The 24,876-nt window shown below is 34.2% G+C and overlaps 1 protein-coding gene across 27 annotated transcripts in view; it reads left to right on the forward strand.

The window, feature by feature from the left end:
• The window catches only part of DMD (dystrophin), a 1,163,614-nt gene that overhangs the window by 434,907 nt on the left and 703,831 nt on the right, over positions 1-24,876 (forward strand). For all 27 annotated transcript variants that reach the window (XR_006934806.1, XR_006934864.1, XR_006934881.1 and 24 more), the window contains 4 exons: positions 10,620-10,808; positions 11,125-11,306; positions 14,739-14,889; positions 21,129-21,248. Coding sequence is in view for 24 of the 27 variants with exons in the window: in XM_046919009.1 (XP_046774965.1) it covers positions 10,620-10,808; positions 11,125-11,306; positions 14,739-14,889; positions 21,129-21,248 (642 nt within the window). In the remaining 3 variants the exon portion in view is untranslated. The remainder of the gene's footprint in view (positions 1-10,619; positions 10,809-11,124; positions 11,307-14,738; positions 14,890-21,128; positions 21,249-24,876) is intronic.

A 24,876-nucleotide genomic window follows, 5' to 3' on the forward strand; every position in this document is an offset into this window, starting at 1 on the left:
TTTTGCTCACTCCTCCCTGGTGGGATGGGACAGAGAATTGAATGAAGGTAAAACCCGTGGGCTGACATAAAAGTAATGTAACTAATGTACTAAAGTAATGTACTAAAGTAATGAACAGAAAAAGAAGGGAAAATAATAATGGTAGAAGAATATTCAAAACAACTGAATGTTCAGTGCAATTGCTCACCACCTGACAACCAATGCCCAAGCAGTCCCTGAGCAGCAGCCCCTCTCCTCAGCCATCTCTCCCTAGTTTTATTGTTTGGCACAACACCATATGATAGAGGAGCTGGTCAGTTTGATCTAGCTGTCCTGGTTCTGTCCCCGTCTTGCTCCTGGTGTGCCCCCAGCTTCTTGCTATCAGGACAATTTGAGAAATAGCAAAGTCCTTGACTTAGTGTAAACACTGCTTAGGAAGAAAACAGAAGACATATATTCTGAATATTAATTAAATGTATTAATTCATTATGCTACATATATATATATATATATATATAAGTATGCATATACATACGCGCGCGCACACACACACAGGGGAAACATTTTATCACCTAAATAGCAATTATGAGACAGTATTTCTTTTGTACATCAGAAGAAATTCAGATTATTTTAGCATGAAAATGCACATGCAAATATGTATAGCTGAAAAAAACAAAAAAACAAAAAAAAAACCCTTGACCTATAAGATACAGATTATTTGAGGGCTAATTAAGGTGCTTCTGCTACCTTGAAATATTAGTTTTCAAATGTAAATTTACCATGCAGCATTTTATTACAGGGACTAACTGAAATTGTTGTGACAAAATTCTGTTTCAATTATAAAAGAATGCACTTTTTTTTCTCTCTTTACTCTGAGAGAAAAACAAATGTGACAGAATATAATTGGGAGATGTGGGAGGTGAAGTCTGTTAATAAATACTTCAAGAAAAAATAACTGATAGTAATGTAAAAATGTTTAATTCTTCATTTTTGCAGGGTCTTTTTCAAATATTAAAAGTATAGCAAGAAGCTGTCCTACATTTTTGCTTTTGTACATCTCTAGTTAAATTTGACAGCCTCTGTAATAGGTCTATGTGGCAACAAAATAGCTTTGAGTATTCACAACAAAGATTTTTTTTTTCAGCATTGTATCCTGTTCTCAGAAATGATCATCAGTGGATGCATAGAAACAAGAAAATAAGTACAACTGATTACATGTATTGAAATATTAGCATGTTTTCATTCACCACTCATCTGTGGCTCTGAAATTTCTTGAGCCATAGATGGGTGGCTGAAGATCTATCCTTGGAGACATTCAGGGTCAGGCTGGACGGGGCTCTGAGCACCCTGATGTAGCTGAAGGTGTCCCTTTTCATTGCAGGAGAGTTGGACTAGGTGACCTTTTAAGGGTCCCTTCCAACTCAAATCTATGATATGATATCTATGGTATCTTAATAGTTAGCTGTACTCAGTGGATTTTTATCCTATTCTTCCATCCGGATGCTTGTCTCTGTAAATGTTTATCAGTATTTTATGTGGTTTTCGTATGTCTAGAAATACTTGAATGTTCCTAGTTTTATTATCTATTAAAATTATTAGTAATAATTTTGATATGATTACTGAACTGAAAAACATGAGGCTGCACATTCAGAGGAGGAAGAAACACTGTGAGGTGAAAAGCTATCATTTTTATCTCATTTTCAGCTTTAGATTTATTATTCAGAACATGTTGAGACAAGTAAGGCAGTCATACTACAGAATTTATAAGAAATATTAAATTACTTAAGCCACTTATGCAACAGCTTTTTTGTTAGCTTGTAATTTTAAATTGAAAATATATTCTCTGACATGATTTCTGTTGAAAATGGAAAATCTCTTTGAGTTTAATATAAGCGAAAATGCATTTAGGAAGAGTTTAAGTCTAACGAGGGTAAAGCACATAAGGGATGTGAACAGAGTATTCAGCCTATTCAAGGCAATTTGACTGTTTAAGATTTTAGATGACTTTGCAAGACCAACTTTTTAAATAAAGTCTCCCAACTATGATAACACAATTTTTAATACTCTAAAATCTCCAAGCCTCTACCCTCAACTTCAGAGAAACTAATTAGTATGTCCACTAATTGACTCTTGTCCCAAACATTTCTCAAAAGAGTCATGTTGTAGATGTATCATTTTTTGGTTAATTGCTCTTGCTATTGAAGCTTTTTAGTGCTATACTGTGTGAATATATAAAAAGATTTTTTGAGTTAAATATTCTTGTTCTGAAGACTAAATGATCTTTAATGAAGATCCTGAAGAGAATTATCATGGCTTAGTAGCCCAAAATAATAGCAGAATTAATTTCTATCTGTGAATAAAATATGTTGAAAAATATTTGAGGTACTGATTGGTTTAAATTTTGCACATTTGCTCCTTAATTTATTGCTTTTGCTGGTTAAAACTCATAGAAAATAGAGCTAAATGAAGTACAGATTACTCGTCAATTAAGATTCATATGGTTGCAGTTTTGCAAAGAAATCACGATAAAGTTTTGCATTTGCAGGTTATTTCATCTTCTAGTCTTTATATTTTGTGACTTCTAGATCTTTGTGTTCCTCTATGATCATGCATTCAGTAACTTGAATTTTGAGCTTAAGGAGTATACTGTGATATACAGAAGTATACTGGCATGATAATGCATTTTCAGATATCTATAGATGAATGTGCGTGCACACACGCACACACACACGTATATCTTAAAACCATTTATTTCTTTCTTTTAATGTAACTATTATGCTGTCATTCAGCTATAATTTACAGTTCATTCATCTTTTGAAGATGGAAAAGGTGATTTTGTTACCATTTGGTGAATTTAATGAATTTAATTGGAGTTTAGATTTGTGAGCTAGTTCATTTGATTTGACTTTATGCAACTTCTCTAGACATTAATAGTGGTGCTTTCTTTTTTGACCATCAGCTCTAATGGGACAAGTATTTTTTGTGAGATTTACTGAGAGATGATGTACTTTACAGGAGGGGAAAAAAAAAGTTCAACATCAGCAGTCCCATTTGCTAATTAAAATTGCCCAAAGTGTCCTCACCTGTTTAAGAACTATTTACATGATTTGTAAAAATGAAAAATGAATTCTGAGGCGCAACAGGCTTACTGTTAAAGCTACCTTTGGTGACCCATAATGAGCAGGGCTCGGCTCCATTGTGTATGTGGCTCACAGATTTGAAGGGTTTTTTTGTTTTCAACTAAATTTTATATATATCTTTCAATTTCCTCCATCTAATCTCCACTGTAACGACCTGCCCAGTGCCCCATCCAACCTGGCCTTGAACACTTCAAGGGCAGCGTATCCCCAGCTTCTCTTGGCAACCTGTTCTAGTGCTTTACCAATCCCAGAGGGAAGAATTCATTTCTGATTTCTAATCTAAGTCTGTCCTGTTTTGTAACAACAAACTGTTGTTACTCCTTGTCCTGTTGCTACACTTCCTGATAAAGAGTCACTCCTCATCTTTTCTATAGGCATCCTTTATGTCCTGGAAGGCCTCTATAATTTCTCCCTGGAGTTTTCTCTTCTCCAGCCTGAACCACTTCAACTCTCAAAGTCTGTCTTCATAGGAGAAGTGCTCCAGCCTTCTGAACATCTTCTTGTGTCTCCTCTGGACTCAGTCTAACAGTCTTTCCTTATGCTGGGGCTCTCACACCTGGATTCAGTATTACAGTTGAGGCCTCCAGAGTAGAGGGTGAGAAGAACCCCCCCCCCCCCCCCCCCCCCCCCCCCCCGACCTGCTGGTCACATTTCTTTTTATGCAGCCCTAGAACCAGTTGACTTACTGGGATGTAAGCGCACACTCTTGGCTAGCAACATACATTTCATCTACCAGAAACCCCAACTTCTTCTGAGCAGAGTTGCTCTCAGGTCCTTCTCTGGCCAGCCTATATTCATGTTTGGGATGTGCGTGACCTTGTGCTTGGCCTTGTTGAACTGCGTATGGTTCATAGAGGCCCACCTCTCAAGCCTATCACAGTCTCTCTGGATGGCATCTCTTCCCTCCAGTGCATCGACTTCACCACACAGCTTGGTGCCATCAGCAGATTGCTGAGATTGCACTCAATTCCATTGTCCATGTCACCACAAAGATTTGAAGTAACACCAATAGATGTTATATAATACCAGTTAAGTAGCAGAAGAGAGAGTATAAAACGAAGTAGAAATGTCAACAACTAAACAGGGTGGTAGAAGAAGTCTAATATGCTCTCCAGAATGATGGAGGAATAAGCATGGAATTATTTTCATGGCTGTTTGAACTGTAAAGCTGTAGTATTCACAATAAAGTGCATATGAAAATGAATAGAACCCTGATTTTTTAATTATTTATTATTATTATTATTATTTTACTTTTTACTCTTGGCCTTTGTATCTGTGGTCTGAATCTTGAAATCTCCAATTACATTTAAGCAAAATAGCTTTGATATATTTTTCTCCCTTTCTCTGTCAACAAGAAGAAAAGGAATAAAGTCTGCATTTGTTTGTCAATTCCCATATGATACGTTTAGAAACTATTTGGTGCTTTTTTTTTTTTTTTAATAACTCACTTGCATTTATTTTGGCTAAGATAGAATTAACTTGTCTCTCTCCTGGTTTTCTGTTATACATCTTAATGACCTTTCTGCTTATGGAAGTATTTAAAATAAATTTTAATGAAGAACATAGAACATTTAAAAGCTGTTTGTCAGTACAGTCTGTGTTAAAGTGACTGAAGACCTTATTACATTTTGAATTTACACTTTTAAAAACAAATTAACATTATTACATTTTCTCTTTCATCTTGGATTCTTTGTCACACAACAATCACAATTCAAGTTTTAATGTGGAATAATAACCATCAATGGATAAAAGTACCTAAAGTTATTCACCTAGTTAGTAACACTTGAGTACTGAGACCAGACCCAGATTTCTAGATCTGTCACATACTTTCAGAACCCTGCTGCTACTTCCTACCAGATAATTTTGGCAAGATTCATTAATCAATACTGAAATTTATTCTACTGTGAAATTTTTACCTTTCTTTACGTGAAGAGTACACTTACGTGTTATTTAGAAACCAGCTGATCTGGCATTCTACTGTACAAAGTAATAGCACCTGAAATATGCATACCATTACAGTTTGTATTTTCTTGGATTAGAATAGGGAAGAGATGAGAAATTGTGGCATTTTAATAGCAAGAAATCATTTTCTTATAGGTGTATGGTGAATGTAATTCATTTCAGTAAGTCAATTCATTTAACACATCCATATCAAGTCATATTACTGTTTAGAGCCATAATTCTTAATTGCTTGAAGAAGTGCCTTCCTTTGAAGAAAGTGCTGTGCATCTTGTCATCAGTAATACTTCAAACAGGGATACATTTCGTAAAACAAAAATTTCAGTATAATTAGAACACTGAAGTGAACGTAGGCTGAAGTGTTTTTAAAAGAATAAAGAAATATAAAATATGTAATATTTATATATATATATAAAATATATAATAAATGTGTATGTTTAGGTAGAGCTTATAACAAAACCTGTTCTGATATGCTTTTTCAGATATAGGTGTGTTGATGAAAACAACCTAAGTAGATAAAGAGATGAGATCCTTTTTTGAAGCATGGATTTATTTGACCGTAAATGTAAAAGTAAAAAGCTTTAAATTGTCAGAAAATGGGATTATTCCAGGTAGCTGATAGTCTCAGTTCCCATTTCTTAAATCTTATACCATTTTAACAGTTCTTAGTCTCTTTTTCTTACCTAGTCTTAGTCTCCTCCCTTAGTCATCTCATTTGTTTCAAGTTTTTCACTAGTTTTCAGTTGACTTCAATCCACTCCTAGAATCTAAATCCCAAGGTGCACAAAAGCCAGGAAAGTCTTTGGCTTTTCCAGACTTAATTTGTACCAACTGTATCGGTGGAAGTGGTTAAAGGTGTTTTTGTTTGTTTGTTTGTTTTTACCATTTCCAGACAATATTTTCAGCATTTTCTTTCATCTGTAATACACTTAGATTCATGCTGCCTGCCTCTGGCTCTTTTCAGTTGCTATGGACTTAGCAGTCTACTACATTTAAAAACTGTAGTTGCAAGGAGAGGGAGATTCATCCAGATGGTAGCGTTTTCAGTATAAATGGATTCACCAAAGAAATCTGCTGCTATAATCTAAGGTGTCTCAAATGAGCAAGCAAAAGCTGCAATTTTTCAGATTTTTGATAAGCTTAAATCTTGAGTGAATTTTCATATGAATGGCAAAAAGAGCCCCTTTCTGATCAAAGGTATTTCCATTTGCAAAGAAATTACTGGAACCCTGAATAAACTGAAAATACCAGCCTCATTTATAATGGGGAAGTAGTTAACGTTATAGTAACAAGTGATCTGGACAATATATCAGTTTTATGACCAGAAATGACTGAACCGTCCTCTCTGATATTATCATAGTCTTGATTATTGTGAAGAACATTTCAGACTGAACAGTTATAATTTTACAATTTTAAAGACATGAAATATGATTTTGTAATGAGAAACCTTGAGCAACTGATGGGATATGCAGTGATATCTGTCTTGCCTGGTAGGAGCTGTGATTAAATGGTCAAATCACATGCTATTATCTGAGGCTGTAATTCTGCAAAGGGAGTTTTCCAAAGGAGAAAACTACACTGAATGTAAAATTGCATTTGTTAAAAAGAAATGTTTCTTTAACATTTGATGTCTCTGAATTTTAAAACTCTAAATGTTGAGCTGGATTCATATCTTACAGCGAGAAAGAGGCAGTTTTGCAACGAAGAAAGATATAATGTAAATAAGCGTGCTACAGTAGATCCTAAGTATTTATTGTAAAACTTCTTTCAGAAACTACCTAGGTAATTTCTAAAACTCAGAAGGAGTCTTTGTTAACTAATAAGAAAATTCTTGGAGAATTTACTAGCATGTGCAACTCTTCTCCTTTTTTTTTAGGAATATAATACAATGGTAGGTGAGCAACCGTCTCTCTCCTTGCTTTCTCACCCTGAAGCAGCTGGAAGCTCGTCATTTAATCACCTTGAATTAATTCAGACAGCTGCCAAGCATGCCTTATTTTTCCAAGTTTCTGAAGGTCAAAGGCTTTTTATTTTCTCTTTTTATGTTTTAATTTAAAGCGAAATGTTCCTCAGGGTCTTCCACTCTTGACAGCCCCTACTCTCCACAGCAGAAAATGGTGAAATATATAAAAACTCACATTCCCATCTTTTTATACACGTAGGATACTTCTGTGTTCATTGGCCAGGAGAAAAGGTCCTGGAGGTACATTTGTATCCAGAGTATTTTTATGCCTTCTAGGTCAACCCCTATTTTCCATACAAAATAGACTAGCTAATTTTCCAAAACACTTCTGATCTGGCTGCCTTGCTGATTCCCAGCTTGGATGTAAGGCAGCTTTCATCAAATATCTGAATTGTTTGGTTTAATTTCCTTTTAACATTTGTGTCCTCATGCATATGTTGTTACTCAGTGGATTACATAAACAAGTGGGATGTTTTTATTTGACTGCACCCAATCAGCATTCTTTTGTGTAATAATTAAATTCTTTACTAAGAATAGTTTTTTATTCAAGAAAGAGACTGCATGCATATATGAGCAGTTTTTTTTCCTGAAGTATAGTTTTCCTAGTAATACAGCACAACAACAGTTTAATTTCATCTTGTCCTGATTGTTTTTTATTCTCTTAAGAATTATGGTTAGAAACCATTCATGGTAGCTATCTCCATTAGCAAGTCTATGATTTTGGTCTCAACGTAGTACATGCAACGACATCATATTCTACTTTTTCTCAGTATTTTAGTAATTCTGAAAAGATTTCATATAAATTCAGAAATAAAGACACTGTCAGGTGTACTTCATTTTTAAACTCACTTGTCTACCACTATTATTTATAAAATTCTGGACTTCAGTTGTTGCTAGTGATATGTGGATTATTTCAATGTTCATTATTCTTGGGTTGTACTGAATATCGTATTGAGATACCTAACTATTTTGTTAACTTTTTTTTTTTTTTTAAATACAATGCATGTGGCAGTACCTGTCCACTTCAGAATGTGAATGTTTAATATTGTGTTTAATGTTCCATTTACATCTGAGCCAACAGGTATCTTAGTTATAAATGGGAATGTTACAGGAGTAATAATCATCTGCTAGTCCTTCCTTCAGAATAATTTTGTGTTGTGTAAGTTAGAGGGTAGATTTGTGATCAAATAATTTCATCATTTTGAAACAGTATTTTTCTCTCAGGTCACAAAATAATTGTTATTTGTTGTTAGTTTTTGCATAGCACAGTTGGACTATCCACTGTTTTGAGTATTTATTTTGCATTCCATATGCAGGATGAGCATTAATGTTCAGTTATTTCATATAGCTAACAGCACTGATAGAAGTAGTGAAGATATAGCATAGCATCAGATTGTCGCTGTCAGATCTGAAAAGAAATAGCCTGCGTGTTCAGTGTGCTCTATAATATATATATAATAGAAATTATAGATATATATAGATATTATATCTATTATATAGTTAATAGATATAATATAATATATATATAATCTATATAATTGATATAGATATATATATATATATATCTAACAAGGGGCTACTAATATTTCAGCTTCTGATGGTTATTCTCTGGCTGTTACTCTTTCTTATCCTCGTAAGCATGGAGGAAAAGAAAGGACAATGTTATAGTGACTTAGTCCTCAACATTTAGGAACTTGTGTTATCCACAGATGCATGCTTTCTTTTTTTTTTTTTTTTTTTTTTTTTTTTTTTTTTTTTTTAATTGTTTATGCTTCAACTGACATCCATGTATCTGCTCTGTTCCCTAATGACTGATTCCAGTTCTCTGCAGTCAGTGATACTGTAAAATTTCAGGGAAAATGGAAAAGTTACTGTTGCCTTCCAATACCAAATAAAGGGATTACTCATACCATTGTGCACAGTCCTTTGCTTATACGTCCTCTAGTTCTTTTCTGATTTCCTTCTGTCAGGAAACTGCCACTTTTTGAATGAGAGCATAGATTGGAGCAGATGCCAAGAAGCTGCTTTGATATCCATTTACGTTAGTGTTTGTTTTTCTCTTTTACATTTCTCAAAATTCTATTAAAATAGTGCAGAAATTAACCTGCACCATTTTGTCCCTGAACATCATGAGCCCAGGATTTTTTTTTAATGCAGTTCCATGCTGTGTTTACAATAATATGAAGGAAAAGTCTGGTCAAAATTACTAGGCAAAATTACACCAAGTATTTGTTCTGCAGAGAAGCAGTTAGCAGGTGTTTGGTTTAAGAGTTATCATACATGAGAGAACATTCTGTGTTGTATCTAGAGGATGAGGGATTTTCAGATGGAGAATTTTCAATCAGATGGTGGATGGAGATCATCACAAATCTGTGCAAAAGTTATATCTTCAGTATTGTCTAGTTATTAGACTTTTTTTTTTTTTTTTTTTTCCCAGTATATCAAGTATGGATATATTCCAAACAGTAATATTGTGGAAAGGAAATAATGACCTGTGCATAATTAATGGTCACTTTGCCCCTTTCTCTAGTAAATTATGTAATTCAAAAATTAACTTGCTGCGTAAATGTAATGTTGTTGGGTTAGTTCTTAAGGAAATTTATGTAATACTTAAAAATCTAGACTTGCATGCAGTTCAAATGTTAATTTTTCAGCAGGAATATGCGCTGGAATTGTCTGTGCATCAATATTTATATTAATAAAACCAGACTGTTGAGGTCATCAGATTTCCATGCCTGCTTTTATGATGTACCCTTATTTTCTAAGCATTGTTTTTCAAACATAAGCAGTGATTTAGTTAAGCTAGCCTAGCACACATCTTTCCTTTTTAGTGATCACATTACATTGATTTTGCTTCTAGTATTAAACTTGGACTTTCAGTCCTAAGCTACAGTGAAAGGCTTCAAGAACTCTATCAAGTGTTCCCTTTGCTCAAGTATATTGGTAGAGGCAATTTATGCTAACAAATCATTAAAATTTCTTGATACAATTTTTTATAAAGGCCCAAATATATTTTTATGTGAAGAGTTTGCTTTTGTACTGACTAGCTAGCAAATTAATTAAACTTCTTCAGAATTTTTGGATACATTTATGTGATGACATTTTCTATATCAAGCCACGTTTCTAGCTTCTTTTTTGTCCCTGTCTTTTAAGATCTGAGTAATTAGTAAATAATTGTTATTGATCTGTTAATTTGTCTGCAATGTCAGCATGCAACTTGCAGCTTTCTGGTGATATAGTTTTACTAGCTGCTGTAGAAAATAAATTTCTCACAGTTCCAAGAGAGTATAACAGAACTCTACAGTTATAATTTATGTATTGCAGCTATTCTGAATGGTTGCTTGATAATTTGAATTTGTATGTAAAATATCTCATTTAATCTGAATTTAGTTATTTCCCTCAATGTTAATTCATCTGGGTCAATTAGCAAGTATACTAATATGTAACCTCTTGCATTAGCTGGTCAAATAATTTTTGTTGTATAAAAAGCTGTTTTATTATGCAAGAAAATGGTGTTTTATTTATTCCTTTCTATAACTGTCTGAGTAGGTTCTCTTTGCATTACTGTTTTTGATCAGTTTTTAGAAACTGTTGAAAAAAGAACATATACCACCACAGTGATGAGGTCCGAAATGGATCTTGACAGCTACCAAACAGCTTTAGAAGAAGTACTCACATGGCTTCTCTCTGCTGAAGATGCATTACAAGCACAAGGGGATATATCCAGTGATGTAGAAGTTGTTAAAGAGCAGTTTCATACTCATGAGGTATGCATTTATACTAATCTTTTGTTGGTCATTTATCTACTTGGATCCCATAAGAAAATAAAATAAAAAAAATATTAAGCAAATATATTTTTATTTTATTTAAAGAATTTAAAGGCAGTTCTGAAGGCTCTACTGAATGCAAAATATTAAAGTGTTTATTTCTCTTTTGTGTTACAAGATTTGGGGAGAGTTTGGGGAGGGAAGCAACTTTGAAAAATCGGGTTTGGAATGTGGTGGAATTGAAGATATTTCTCCAAAGTCTGTTCTTTCTTTCCAATGAATTAAACTTAAAACAGGGTCTTGTTTCTATTGACAGGGTTTCATGATGGAATTAACAGCTCACCAAGGCCGTGTTGGTAATGTTTTGCAAGTTGGAAGTCAACTTCTAGCAATGGGAAAGCTTTCTGATGATGAAGAAAATGAAATACAAGAACAAATGAATCTACTCAATTCTCGATGGGAAAGTCTCAGGGTTGCAAGTATGGAAAAACAAAGCAAGTAAGTAATACGCCAGGTAAACTAACATGTGTTGAATTTGGCTGGAACAATCCTGAACTTAAATAACAGCTGTGAATTTTTCACTGTGAACAAGACTCGATCAGTGCTTTTATTTTAACCTGAAATTTGATGTGTAGTGACAATGAAGCTTAAATACTTCTTAAGTATTGTTTTTAATGTTAAAAATAATGGTAACATTTTTAATTTTAATTATCATTTTTTAAACATTTCTATGTCTGGTTTTGAAATTTCATTTTCTGTAGAAATATTTATTATAAGAAAGCCCATAAAGGTAAGACCTTGTCATTGTGCCACTGTAGAGTAACTTATTCTGCTCTGTATGGAGTGTTTATCAGAAGAAATTTATTGAAAGTGACTTTATTTTTGAGTGTGGATTGAATTATTTTTGCTTTTAGAAAATGTCTGCTATGTACCCATCTTTGACATTCCTTTTTCTCAGATTCATTTTTTCACATGGAGTCTTTTAATTCCTGTCTGATACAATAATTCAGTTTCAAACTCAGCTGTCTGAGTTTTACTTTGCCCTGTGGAATTTTGCACCCCTACTGATCTTTCTGTAAAAGGGAAGCAATGGTGAAGTTTACAGCTATCATACTAAGTTTTAAGATAAATGAGATGTCACTGTCAGCTTTTTCATTGTCAAGAAGTTAATTACTAAATATAGCTGTTCTATAAAATAAAGACAAATAAACATAGCGACCAACCATGCAAAATTGAGATCTCTGATGACTTCCTCATGACTTGGAGTTAGGCAGGCTTCATTAAAATCTTTGTGTTTAGAAATCCATTTTTCTCAGAAAGATGTACTAAACAAGAAATTCTTAGGTCTCTTCCTTCAGTATATCTGGAGAGCAAGTCCTTTTGTAACGGTGATTTCTGTGAAAGAATGAATATCCTTGTTAATCAGGAAAAGGACAAGCTTTAGAGGAGGTACATGATATACTGAGCATCTTCTCATTTTTGCCATGGTAGATATGAAATACTGGGCTTTATCCACCTACTGCAAGCCAGTGGGTTTACCTACGACAAGCAGTGGGCTTTATGAACTATTGCTCTGATTTGATAGTTCACATCTTATATTATGAAGTTCTCTTTAGCACTTTCATGACTTCAAGTTGTTTTCAGCTGGGGGAAATTACTGAGATGGAAATAGTTGTCTGCACTGCTAACTTATAAATGATTTTAATTATATTTATTTATTCCATATCTTTTTGGACCTGTGTAAACTTAATACCATCCAGAGCATCCTTTGGCAGTGAATTCCATAGGCTTCTTCCTAGTAATTTTCTGAGGGATGATGTCTTTTTGTTGGTTTTAATCTAGTCTATGGTAACTTAATCAGGGTCAACATCATTTAGATTTTCTTACTCTTGCTGTAACTGCATGTCTTTGATTATTTATCTTGCTCTTTTGCTCTTCTTTGAGCATATTCAGTCCTACCTTCTGTTTTTGGCATAAAAGTAACCAGAATTGCACACAATATTAAGAGGCAAGCTATAATTTTGAACGATCATGTAACATTGTTAGGTTTGTTTTGGTAATTTACCTCCAATAGGTACTTAGTAATTCCTTTCCCCTTTCTCCTTCCCCCCCTCCCCCTCCCCCCCCCCCTTTTTTTTTTTTACTGAGTAGTGAGATTCTGTTTTTGTGATTTCTCTCCATTTATGACCTTGTATATCTTTAAAGTCTATAAAATTGCTGATGAATGAAATCAGTGGAAGATACAAAGTGGTAAGAACTTCACAGAGAATGTTGTGTTACTATTTAATTTTTTATACAAAAAAAAAAAAAACAGATAAACTTCATGAAATTTTGGTTAAGGTAGGAGAAAATTTCTTAGAAGTAATGTATTTAGAAATGGCTAATGTTGACCTATTGGGTCAAAACAGATTCAGGCATCAGCTGATGGTTTATGAACTGAAACAGCTTTCATATCACATGAAACGTATTTATAGGTTATTAGACTCAATTTAAACTTTCAGGATCTATCTTCTACCTTGGTGTAAAGAATAATCTTCTGAGCACATTGCTGTAATCCTGTCTTTAAGACTAGACTGACTTGTCAATCCAAACAGAGATGGTTAGTGAAGATAAGAACTGCAGGACTTTCTGTCCTCTGTGGTAATAGCAGTGGGGAGTGAAATTAAAAGTAGATCATGCTACAGCACAAGGGAAACAAATGCAGACAATCAACAAAAATTAAAAAGATTTAGTAATAAAAGATGTTTTAAAAATGAAAGGGACTTAATATTTGAAAAGTCATCTAGGAGCTCATAATATCAGAGGAATTTTGGAACACAGCAGTGCGTTTATTTAAGCGTGGTATAAGTTGAATTTATCATGTGTTCAGTATGTACTGAATATACTTCCCTGTTGCAGGAAGTAATTCATTAACATGCTGAAGTAAAACAGCCTGCTTTTTCATTTCTTCCTCCTAGCTTTCCCCAAATTGAATTCTTTTCGGTAAAGTATCTCAGAGTGATAAATGAAACTAGGGAGAGGAAAGCTTAATGTCATTTACCACTTTATGGAGATGTCCACTATTTTTAAAACACATTCAATTCAATGAAAAAGTATTTTATGTTTGAATATCATGGAGGACAGTGAACTGGATCTAAGTTTAAATCCCATAGTATGTGGAAGATGAGGAATACAAATAATTACTTGTAATTCCATTGCTCAGCACTAGATTACATATTATTTCGTAAGTTGCAGATTTTGTTTAGGCAAGATTGAAGGATTTCTGAAGATATCAAGTAGGAAATGTGAAGTATTTTTTAATGGTTTTCTGGTCAGATCATTTTGAAGTTATCAAAATACTTTTTAAATTTTTTGAGAATATTCTCCACTGGATAACTGAAAATCTAGTAATCTGTGTAATACCCTTAATTTGAGGGAACCTTTTAAGTACACGTGAAGTACTGAGGGCTTCTTGGAGTTTATGAATCCAGATGACACTTTATAATTTTGAATAGCTGTAATAGAAACACAGCTAGAGTATACAACTTCAGCAGAACATAAAATATATCCAGTTCCAGGGTTCTAATACTAAGGGTTTTTCTGTTTGTTTGTTTGTTTGTTTTTTAATTCCTGGACTGTTTCAATTTAATTATTGCCTAATTCAGTACTATTTCAACAAATCTTCATTTACCTGCCTGAAAACATTCTATATTCTGGCTTGGCATCTAGCCTCATGAAAATCAGTTTAATAATCAAAATGCCCAAGGGCGTTCTTTATGTCTTCTGGAAAGAACAGATTTTGAGATTGAAATAAAAATGTGTGCTGAAAAGTCTTGCAGAACTGTCATCTAGTTTACAATCTATAATATTAACAAAGATAATCAAGAGCATATAGGGCAGACGGGTTTTCTTTCATCTATAAATTGAAATGTTTCTTTATTTGTTCTACAGTTTACATAAAATCCTAATGGATCTGCAGAATCAGCAACTAGCCCAGTTAGCTGACTGGCTAACAAAAACAGAGGAAAGGACAAAGAAGATAGATTCAGAGCCCTTAGGTCCGGATCTAGAGGACCTAAAGCGTCAAGTAGAAGAACATAAGGTATGGTATGGAATTTGGGTACTGTATTCATATATAGCTTCCAAAAGCTTTAAAAAGTGAATTTTTAACATTCTGAATGGCTATTCCTCCCATTGGAACACAACAGTGTAATATGCAATCTTGGTTTAACATAAATTGTTTTGTACAGTGAACAGCCTTTTACGGAGCTATTGTATCACAATTCTGACTTTTATCCTGATATTAAAAGTTTCTTTTTCCATATAAATAATGCACTAGAATACACTAGGCAATTGTAACATCCCTTTGTTATACATTATAAAACAAATCTTATCAGATTTTATAGCTCATGTGTTTTTTTCTTTTTTCATGTTGCATTTTTTCTTGTGCATGCTGTGGAACTATTGATTCTGTAGCCGTAACTGGGCTGCAGCATCTTGTTAGGACTCCTGAGACTGTGAATATGTAACCATGAAGCACTATAAAATAAACTTTACTCTCTAACTGTAGAAAATCTCTATAATAATGTATTCATGAAAAACAAAAAAACTAATAAATGAAGTGTGGGAGAGTATATGGCCAAGGTATTCCATATTCCATAAGGACAGTGCTCTTCAATTTGAAAGGAAGGGAGCTGGAGATAAAGAGACTGTAATTCATGTAATATATTTTTTTACTGAATTAAATCAGCTTTGTATTAATTTAAGTTTCACAATGAATGAAACTTGTTCCCAATTACCTTTACATGTGCACTTTTAAGCGTCTGTGTACCTTTAAATAGATAATACATATATATAGGTACGTATTTGTGACACATATGGTGATAGTGTTAGGAAGATACAGAGAAGTATAAGAAGTGGAATATGATGTGATGGAGATGTACTGTGATAATCTATTAACGTTTCTACAGCAGTAGTTCAAAATCTGTCAAGATACTAGAATTCTGTAGTGTCTTGACAGGCTTTAACATTTGCTGCTTCATGGCCTATGTCAGTACTATAGTGTACAGGCTCTAGAGGGCAGATAATCTCCCAGAACAAATTCATACTGAAAACAGGTTTTGCAGTTTCTAAAGAAGAGATCAAAACCAGTGAAAGGTCACGTGAGCCACTTCAGTGTTGAAGATAATTTTACTGCATTCTGATTAAGGAGTTCTGAAGAATTAGAGGAATTCTATTGCTTCCCTTTGTGCTCTCACTGCTTTGTGAATGATGATGGTTTTCAGTCTGTATGTTTGGTAGTGAAGTGTATCTTCTGACGTTAAATTTCTCAAAAAAGAACAGATCGTTATGAAGTGGTATTTGGAGAAAAAATTTGAATACAGTAATATTTTTCTGTATCTTCACAACTGAACACCTGTTTTTCCTTTCAATTACGTATGTATAGTTCTATGTAGGTATAGTTTGTCTTACTCATAAGAGAAAACCAAGGTATTTTCTAGTGTTTCAAGTACCATGCAAATGTTTCAGGTAGCTTCATTATATATTTCCTGTAGCACAGCGACCTACCATAAGGTAAAGTTCTAGAATGTTAATACAATATTTGTTTATTCATTTTTAAATAAGGAAACAAACAAACACAAAACAAAAACAAACAAACAAACAAAAAACAAAAATCAACGTCCACCTCAGTTTTTCTTAATCTCATATAATTCTGGAGAACTCATAAAGTATTGGGAGGATCCTGTGGTGAGAAGATAGACCACAGTCATTTTAAATTAAACAAACCAAGATGATAGGTTGGTTTTGTCACTGTCCTATCTCCATCTCCTCTTTACTTCCCCATCTTCTCCCTCCTCTCGTTAATACCTCATTTCCACTCTTTATTTCATTTTATTTATAGCCTTCTGACCTATGACTTCATTACCTTTGATTATTCTGCTTGCTTCACAGTTTTGTCCCACAGTACAATATTTCAGTTTCTTTGCTAGGTCCAATACTACAAATAATCATCATTGTGTAATGCAGATTGAGAATCACACCTATCACTGAGATCAGAGAAGGCAAATAACTTTTTTTTCAGTATGCCGCTTAGTTCAATAGTGTGAAAGATTAATAACTTGATAGTACAGAAAATTTTCTGAATGGAATGACGTAGAGATTTTATGTTATTAGCAGGGTGTACATCTCTGGTAGGAAACTTGGAATAGTTAAATGTATTTTGGAGCAACACTCAAACTTTTTTTAAAAAAGACAGTTGCTTTTGCTGCAGTGTCTTAAGCATTTTGTTGGCAGTTGTAAGGATCCCTTATTTATGTTATTAAGGGAGAAAGCTGCTTTTCTATAAAAGTGTGAGAACTACTGAATAGTTGAAGCTAAAAAATATATTATAAATTCTATTATTAAGGAAAATTGATTTTAATTAACTGATTTTATTATGTATATCATCATTCCACATTATTATACAATTTATAATATAAAAAAAATCTATGCTTTCATTACCTTTATGGGAAAAAAAATATTTAATGTTAGGATCTTGTAGTAATGGGTTAAAAAAAAAAGAAAAGAAAAGAAAAAGGAAAAATGCGGAGGTAAATTAAGAAACTTACAAAGTGTTCAAATATCAGGGATGTATCTTTCTGTGGTACTTCGATACCCTGTGTAATTTTATTCCCTTTGGATTAGATTACCTGGAACTCAAATAACTTGTGATCTGATAGACAGGTAGGAATTGGAGCAGCTGTGATGTTTTGTGATTTTTTGCTGCTGTCTCAGTGCATCAACCTATATGAGTTGAAACATGGAAGCAGCACAAAGATAGATACAGTTTTAAGTCCCTGAAAATTTTCTCCCTCCGAGCTGAGGATTGCTTGCTACAAATTTGAATTTAAATAATCCAAACTGAGCATGCTCTAGTTTTAAAACTGCCTTTAGTAAATTCCTGTTTCAACAAGTTCCTGCATACAAATCATTGTCTCCAGTGAATTTCATGGTAAAAATAGATGCTTTAATTATGAAGAACAGCCGTTTAGCTCAGGCGAATTGAACCTGGGGATTAGACAATGACTAAACTTTTTAGTTTCATTGGTTTACTGACTTCTCACGTCTTTCACAGTGTGTATGAGTCTCACACTTTTACTCCTTGCATTTACAGAGCATCACTTGCTCCATGGTTTTGACATATTTCATATATCCCCTAATAAGGAAGTAAAAATCACCTCCCTGGATGTAACCTTTGTGAGGCTTAAATAGAAGAGTGAACAGAAGCAAACTGTTGTAATCCTGTTCCTTCATCAAGAATTGTGTCAGGATAAAGTTGAGAAGTCTGAATTCTAAGGGTTGTTTTAATAATGTGGTGTACTTCACAGTCCTTGAGAATTGCTTTATAGTCTAGCTCTGTGATGCAAGCGGTAATCACAGGCATAAAAGTCAGAACAAAGGATTCTTATGAATATATCATCTCAGAATATGCTCATGAAGGAATTAAAACTCTGAAATGTCTTAGACTAAGAGGTTTATGCCCTAAAATCAAAAGCTTATGAATTCCTTTCCTGTTGTGTATAGCTCCATTATATGTTTTTTGTTTGTTTTTCAAGTAAAACTAAAATGCTTTACAAAAGACATGTAAAACACCTAACCTAATCTTCAGCTAGTGCATGTTCTTCATACCTAAGTGAATTATTCTACTTGAAAAAGCAGCAGAAAAATTGATATGGTGAAATTGAAATTTAACATAGTTTGTAATGCAGTTAAGTTTTCCACCAGCATATAAAGTTAGCCATTATGTTTTGCAAACTCTAACTATCATATGTATGAATCACCAAGGCACACTCTGCTAAAGTGTTAAGGGCACAGTCTAAGTAACAAAGTAACATAAATTATGAAAAGAAATTGAATTGTGCCATCTCTGTGGCCTGAAGTTTCAATATCAATGCTTTAGCTCCTGTTCTTTCAGTCTTTGCCACTTGTCCTGTAACATCACAGCGGAGGAAGGAGCAAAGATGTCTGGTTGCTCAGTTTTCTACTTTATGACAGGACTTTGGCTCGTTTTGTTTTCATAGAGCCATAACCATGGAATCATAGAATGGTTTGGATTGGAAGGAACCTTCAAGATCATCTTCTTCACCCTCCTTTCCACTTACTAGATCAGACTGCCCAGGGCCCCATCCATCCAGGCCTTGAACACCTCCAGGGATGGGGCAACCAGAACTTCTCTGGGCAACCTGTGCCAGTGCCTCACCACCCCCCTCTGAGTAAAAAAAAAAAAAAAAAAAAAAATCTTCCTAATATCTTATCTAAATCTCCCCTTTTTCAGTTTAAAGCTCTTTCCCATCACTATCAGACCATATGAAAAGTCTGTCTCTCTCCTGTTTGTGAGCTCCCTTTAAGTTCTGGAAGGCCAAATCCATATCTCTTCAATTTAGAGATAAGGATGTGGCGAGGGACCATGCCAAGGACCTTTCAGAGGTCCAGGCATATGATAGCAGTTGCCCTTCCTTTGCCCACAAATGCCATCACTCCATTGTTCAAGGCCACCAGATTGGTCAGGCACCATCTGCCCTTGGTGAACCATGTTGGTTGTCTCAGATTGTCTCCTCATCTCTCCTGGTCTTAACATAGCTTCCAGGAGCATTCATTCCATGATCTTTCCAGGCGCAGACTTGAGGCTCATCAGCCTGTAGTTTCTGGGTCTTTCTTCCTTTCTACCTTTCTTAGGAGAAGTGATGTCTCCCTTTTTCCAGACCCAGGGACTTCTCCTGACAGCCTCCATTTTTTTGTATATGGTTTAGAGTGGCTTGGGAACCACATCTGTCAACCTGAAGGCAGGTCGCTGGAATTAATGTGATTGGGTCCTATAGGTCTGTACGCATTTAGTCTCATTAGTTGGTCTCAAACTTGCACTTTGTTTACAGTGGGAGGGACTTTGCTCCCCCAGCTCCTGCACAGAAGTTCAGGGACTTGATAGGTGTGGGAAGCCTGACAAACAGTGAAGACTCAGGCAAAGAACTTGCTGAGTACCTCAGCCTTCTCCATGTCTGTTGTTGCCATTTCTCCCTTCTAATTTTTCAAAGGTGGTAAACTCTCCTTGCACTTTCTTTTCCAAGTACTGTAACTCTATCCATACTTGTTGTTTTTCACATCCCTTGTCAAGTTCAGTTCCAGTTTTTGTTAACAAATTAAGGGAAGTTAGAATGTCCAACTTTCATAGGAAGCGCAAACAAAGAAAGAGACAGTAAAACCCATGAAGGGGATGTATGTGCAGCTTTGTGTTACCTTTCAGTAACTTAAATCCTTTCCTTCCTTTTCTCATTTCTCTCTTTTTTTTTTTTTTTTTTTTTTTTTTTTTGTAACTTAGATGATATGTTTAATGAAAATGCTGTAGACTGTATTCTTAGAGAGCAAAGATGTATAAGAGTACTCACTGCCCTTCTCTGTGCACTGTGAGGAGAGAGGGAACGATTGATTAGATATATTACATGAAGTCTGGGAAATTATGGGAGAGTCAAACAAGTGTGAAGAGTTGTACAAATTTGACAAATTAGGAATTACTGAAATGCCAGTTTGTGCAAATTTGATAGATAGGCATTTCTTCACTTTTAGCAGTTCAGTATTTCACAGCTAAAACTGTCCCAACTTTTACTGCAGTAGCAGACTGGATACCAAAGTTGAAAGGGCAAGGCATTTTTTCCTCAGACATTCAGAAATTGTAAAGTGCCTCTCCCAGTTTGTTTCCTGTTTTTTTTATTATTATTATTATTTATTTTTATTTTATTTTGCAATAATTGAAATGAGGGTGCCACATATATTTCCTAATCTTGAATCACCTCCTGAGTGCTTTCACAGTAAGTTGTTAATGAAGAAGTACGCAGCTAAGGATCATGTGTTTAATGAAAAAAAAATGCATCCTTTTTAATACTTTATACATTTTGAAATATAATATTTTAATACACTGTTATGAAGTATACAACCCAACCTAATGCTTTAAAATGTGCAGAGCTATTGGTACGTATAGATACTTAAATATGAATAATCAACTATACCAACTAAACGAGTATTTTCATAGGCCACATTTTCAGTCAGTTATGCCTCTCAGTAAGTTATGCCTTGTAAGTGTGTAATAATAAGGTATTCTTGAAAGGAGTAGAAGTCTACAGAGTATGCTTATGCTAGCATTCATACATTAATGTAGCAAAATACGTTTGAATATATTTAGTATTGACAGCAATAGGATTACAAAGTTATTGTAGTGGGTTAGTTACTTGTATTTGTTAGTGAGACTTCAAGCTCACAGCATTTTCTTAATTTTGAATAAATTTTCTTGCACTTGTGTTTTAATTATAGGCATTTCAAGATGATTTGGAACAGGAACAAGTGAAGGTGAACTCTCTAACCCATATGGTGGTGGTGGTGGATGAAAACAGCGGAGACAAAGCGACTGCTGCACTGGAAGAGCAGCTTCAGGTAACTGAACTGAGAACTGAACTCAGGTCTCAGAGAGAAAGCTGTCAGTGGCTTTAAGTGAAATAAGAAATATTTGTAGCATTGAGTATATCTCAGAAGATTTTTCTGAGTATGATCTTAAGCATTTCTATAGCCCATGACTTTTGTATGAGCAGGGAAATACAAGTACTTTGCAGAAAATAACAAATATCTTAGAGTAACATTTTTTTAATGTTTTCTGTTTCCTTCATTATTAGCATGTTTCATTTATACTCAAGACTAAGGAAAAGTGTTTGTCTTTTGTGTCTTAACTTTATTCCATTATTCCTGACAGAAGTAGCATGACTATCTGTTATATTTAAGGCGAAGGATACAACAACATTCAATCATTAAGCAGAGTGTGAATTTACTGACAAGAAGAGGTTTTTCTTCTGATTGAAAACTTTTGCATGTGGTGTATTTTGCTATTATAGTACATAAAACGTGATCAACTCTCAGGTGCTTAAAGGCACATTCATTTTAAATAGTACCCAATATGTGTGTGGCTTTTTTTAATGCTGATGCTCACCCCATCAAATTGAAAGAGGACTTTAAAAAAAAAAAAAAAGAAAACCAAATATGTGAATTAACAAAAATAACACCAAATATGTGAAGGATCACCTAGATGAATAAAGTTTATGAAGAAATATGAAGAAAACGTAGGTTTTTTCAACAACTTTTTTGGAGTTAGCATTTCCCATTAGTTTCACTTGAGGATATTTTCTAAGAAACAAAGGGAATTATTTCAGTCTGTCCTTTTTTTCATTTCTCTGTTTCAGTGTATATTCTCTTCTGTATACATATTTTATCAATGGTTTGTCATTTAGGATTTTTGACCGGGCTTCCTAGAGCATCAGGATTGAGACAAGTTAGCAGTAGTGTCTTTGAATCTAAACATTCTATATTGCCTTTTAATGCAAAGTCTAAACAACAAACAGACAATGACTTTTGTTTGTTCCATTTTCTAAACAAAATTATCTGAATATCCCCAAAAAGGACGGTGCACCAATGATGTATTTATGACAGAGCTAGCAACCTAACTGGTCTAGAAATTGTTAAACCTTACCTTTTGTTTAAAGAAAGTTTAGTATTTCACTCTCACCTTAAAAGAAAAATACATAAATGCAGTGCTCTTACTATAGCTTTTGAACGAACTTAGACACAGTATTGAGTCACGTTGACTGAAATTGGGAAGAAGGGTATAACTGAGTATGCGATCAGATGTCCAGATCACTGCTCAAGAAGTATGTTAGTATTAGAACCAAGAGTTCTTCCAATTATCTCTTTTAGAAAGGAGAAAGAGTTTCTTTCATTTTGGCGTACTGAACAAAAAAAATAAACAGGTTTCTGCTTTTTTGAATCATTAAAGGCCAAGATTTCTCTAGAGAAACTCTCAATACATTCAGCTGTAAGGCATGTCTTTATAACAGACAGATGTTTGTGTGTCTAAAATCTAGCTGATTTGGATACCAATCCTAATAAATTCAATAAATTAGTAATTAGTATGGGAATTAGTGTAGATAGTACACATTTGGCTAAGCTGATTAATACTGAGACTACAAACTGCTTCTACATCAGGGAGTACAACCCAGGGAAGAAAACAATTCAGCCTAAACTGAATATCAATTATCATTTCCTTTTAAATTTATCTTCAGTGTCGGAACTGTGCAAGAAAGACTGGTATTTCAGAATGTCTTGCTAACTACTTACATTCTCTTCAATGGAATAAAATAGATCCCTAGCAAACTCATGGTTTTAGAAGGAAGGAAGGGAAGAAAATTTTTCCTAAGCAAGGAAAATGAAATGAAAGAGGGGAAAATGAAATAAAATTCAAAAAATGAATGGGAAAAGGTTTAACTGAGATACTGTTCTGCATTTGCAAACTGCTGGTTCCTTCAGAGAAGACTGAAGTATGACCAAAAAAAAGTGAAAAATATTTAAGGTATTTGATATTTATTATGCATCATAAATTAGAAGATGTACAACTGAGATTTTTGACAAGTGCAGGAAAAAAAATAAGAAGTGTGGATTACTGCAAATTGAATCTAATTTTACATTCTAGAGACAATAATGTTCTTCAGTAAGATCACAGCTACACCCTCTGCCCTCACAAGAGACAGAACTGATTACTTAAATTACTTATGAGGAGATAGCCAATTTAAAGAAGGGATTGATAAGAGAGGAAAGGATATTCTAGTCTTACTATTGTGACGTAGAATTCGAAGCCCTATAGAAGAGGCATCTGCAACAAACCTCAAGTACGATGTGTAGCAGAAAACACTCAGGAAACTCAGACTGAGGTGAGATGAGTGAAAATGATTAAGGACTCTTAATATTTTTGATTTGGAGATCTATCTAAACAAGTATTTTTGAGAACCTACATAGGCCTATGGAATAAAAAGCTTATTCACAGTTTCAATGAACAGAACATGCACGTTACTATGATGTGTTTGTCCACTTAAAAAAGCTTAAAGAATGACATGTGTAAATGGAGCATAACAGAAATAGTCAATTTGTAAGGGTACTAGTGGAAAAGGTGTCTGTTATTGAGATAAAGATGAACAATTGTTGCTGTAGTTGAGGAATTATATTCCTGGAATGATACCAGCAAGGGTATTCCTGAGGAAACCTATATTGAAGCAGAACACTGAGTAGAGTATGGAGTGGTGTGGCACAATCCAGCTGCTGTGTGGCTCCTTCTTTCAATCATACTCTCTTAAAGAAGAATCTGAAAGAAAAATTCAATAATCACACTGCTCTGAAGTCAGAGAGTTTGTAACACTATTAAAAGTGTTAATAAAAACTAAATACAACCAAAAAGTTGTGCCACTCAGGGTATTAGGGAGGTCTGCAAAATTCTGTTTCTTTATGCCAAGGAAAACCACAGTCCACCTGCTGTCCTGCCAAATGTTATATTGCCTTTCCTGTGTGTATGAAAAGATTGTTTATGTATCTTTTTTTTTCCCACATGTCATTTGAAAACTGAATATATAATCACAACAGAGAGACTGTGTTGGCAGGCGCACCTATCAGAGCATTTGTCTGAAGTACCATGGAGCAAAGCTCATAATTTGATTATGTATCTGCCAGTCTCACTTTTAAAAGCAGAACAAAACAAGTGTGTGTGCTGTCAGACAAAAGGCTTACTAAGGCCGCCTGAGTGAGATACTGGTCAGGATCAGATTTGAAAGACAGTGAACCATTTTGCCACATAGCACTTGAGACTGCATTTTCAAAGCAGCTGTAAATCAGTTCTGCCTTTCTCTTAGAGTATCGAGATAGTGATTTCTGAAATATTTTCATGCATGTATATATATGGGTGTGTGTATGTTTATGTGTATATGTCTTTATAAATATAAATACATATATTTGTACATGCATCTGTATAAAACAATATAAATAATTTATTTACAGATTGTAAAAGTCTCAGCAGGCTGAGAGGAATTTACACTGGCTTCAAATGAATGCTGTAGAAACTCCTCAGATTTATTGTATGTGCCAAGAAACTGAGTCCTGCCTAAGAGTTAGTTAATGACACAGAAGTCAAAAGCATCCCCTCAAACAAATTACACATAGATAAGTTAACATTGCATGGAAAAGAAAACACCTC

The sequence above is a fragment of the Gallus gallus genome, chromosome 1 (genome assembly GCF_016699485.2).
Source record: "Gallus gallus isolate bGalGal1 chromosome 1, bGalGal1.mat.broiler.GRCg7b, whole genome shotgun sequence".
Classification (NCBI taxonomy): domain Eukaryota; kingdom Metazoa; phylum Chordata; class Aves; order Galliformes; family Phasianidae; genus Gallus; species Gallus gallus.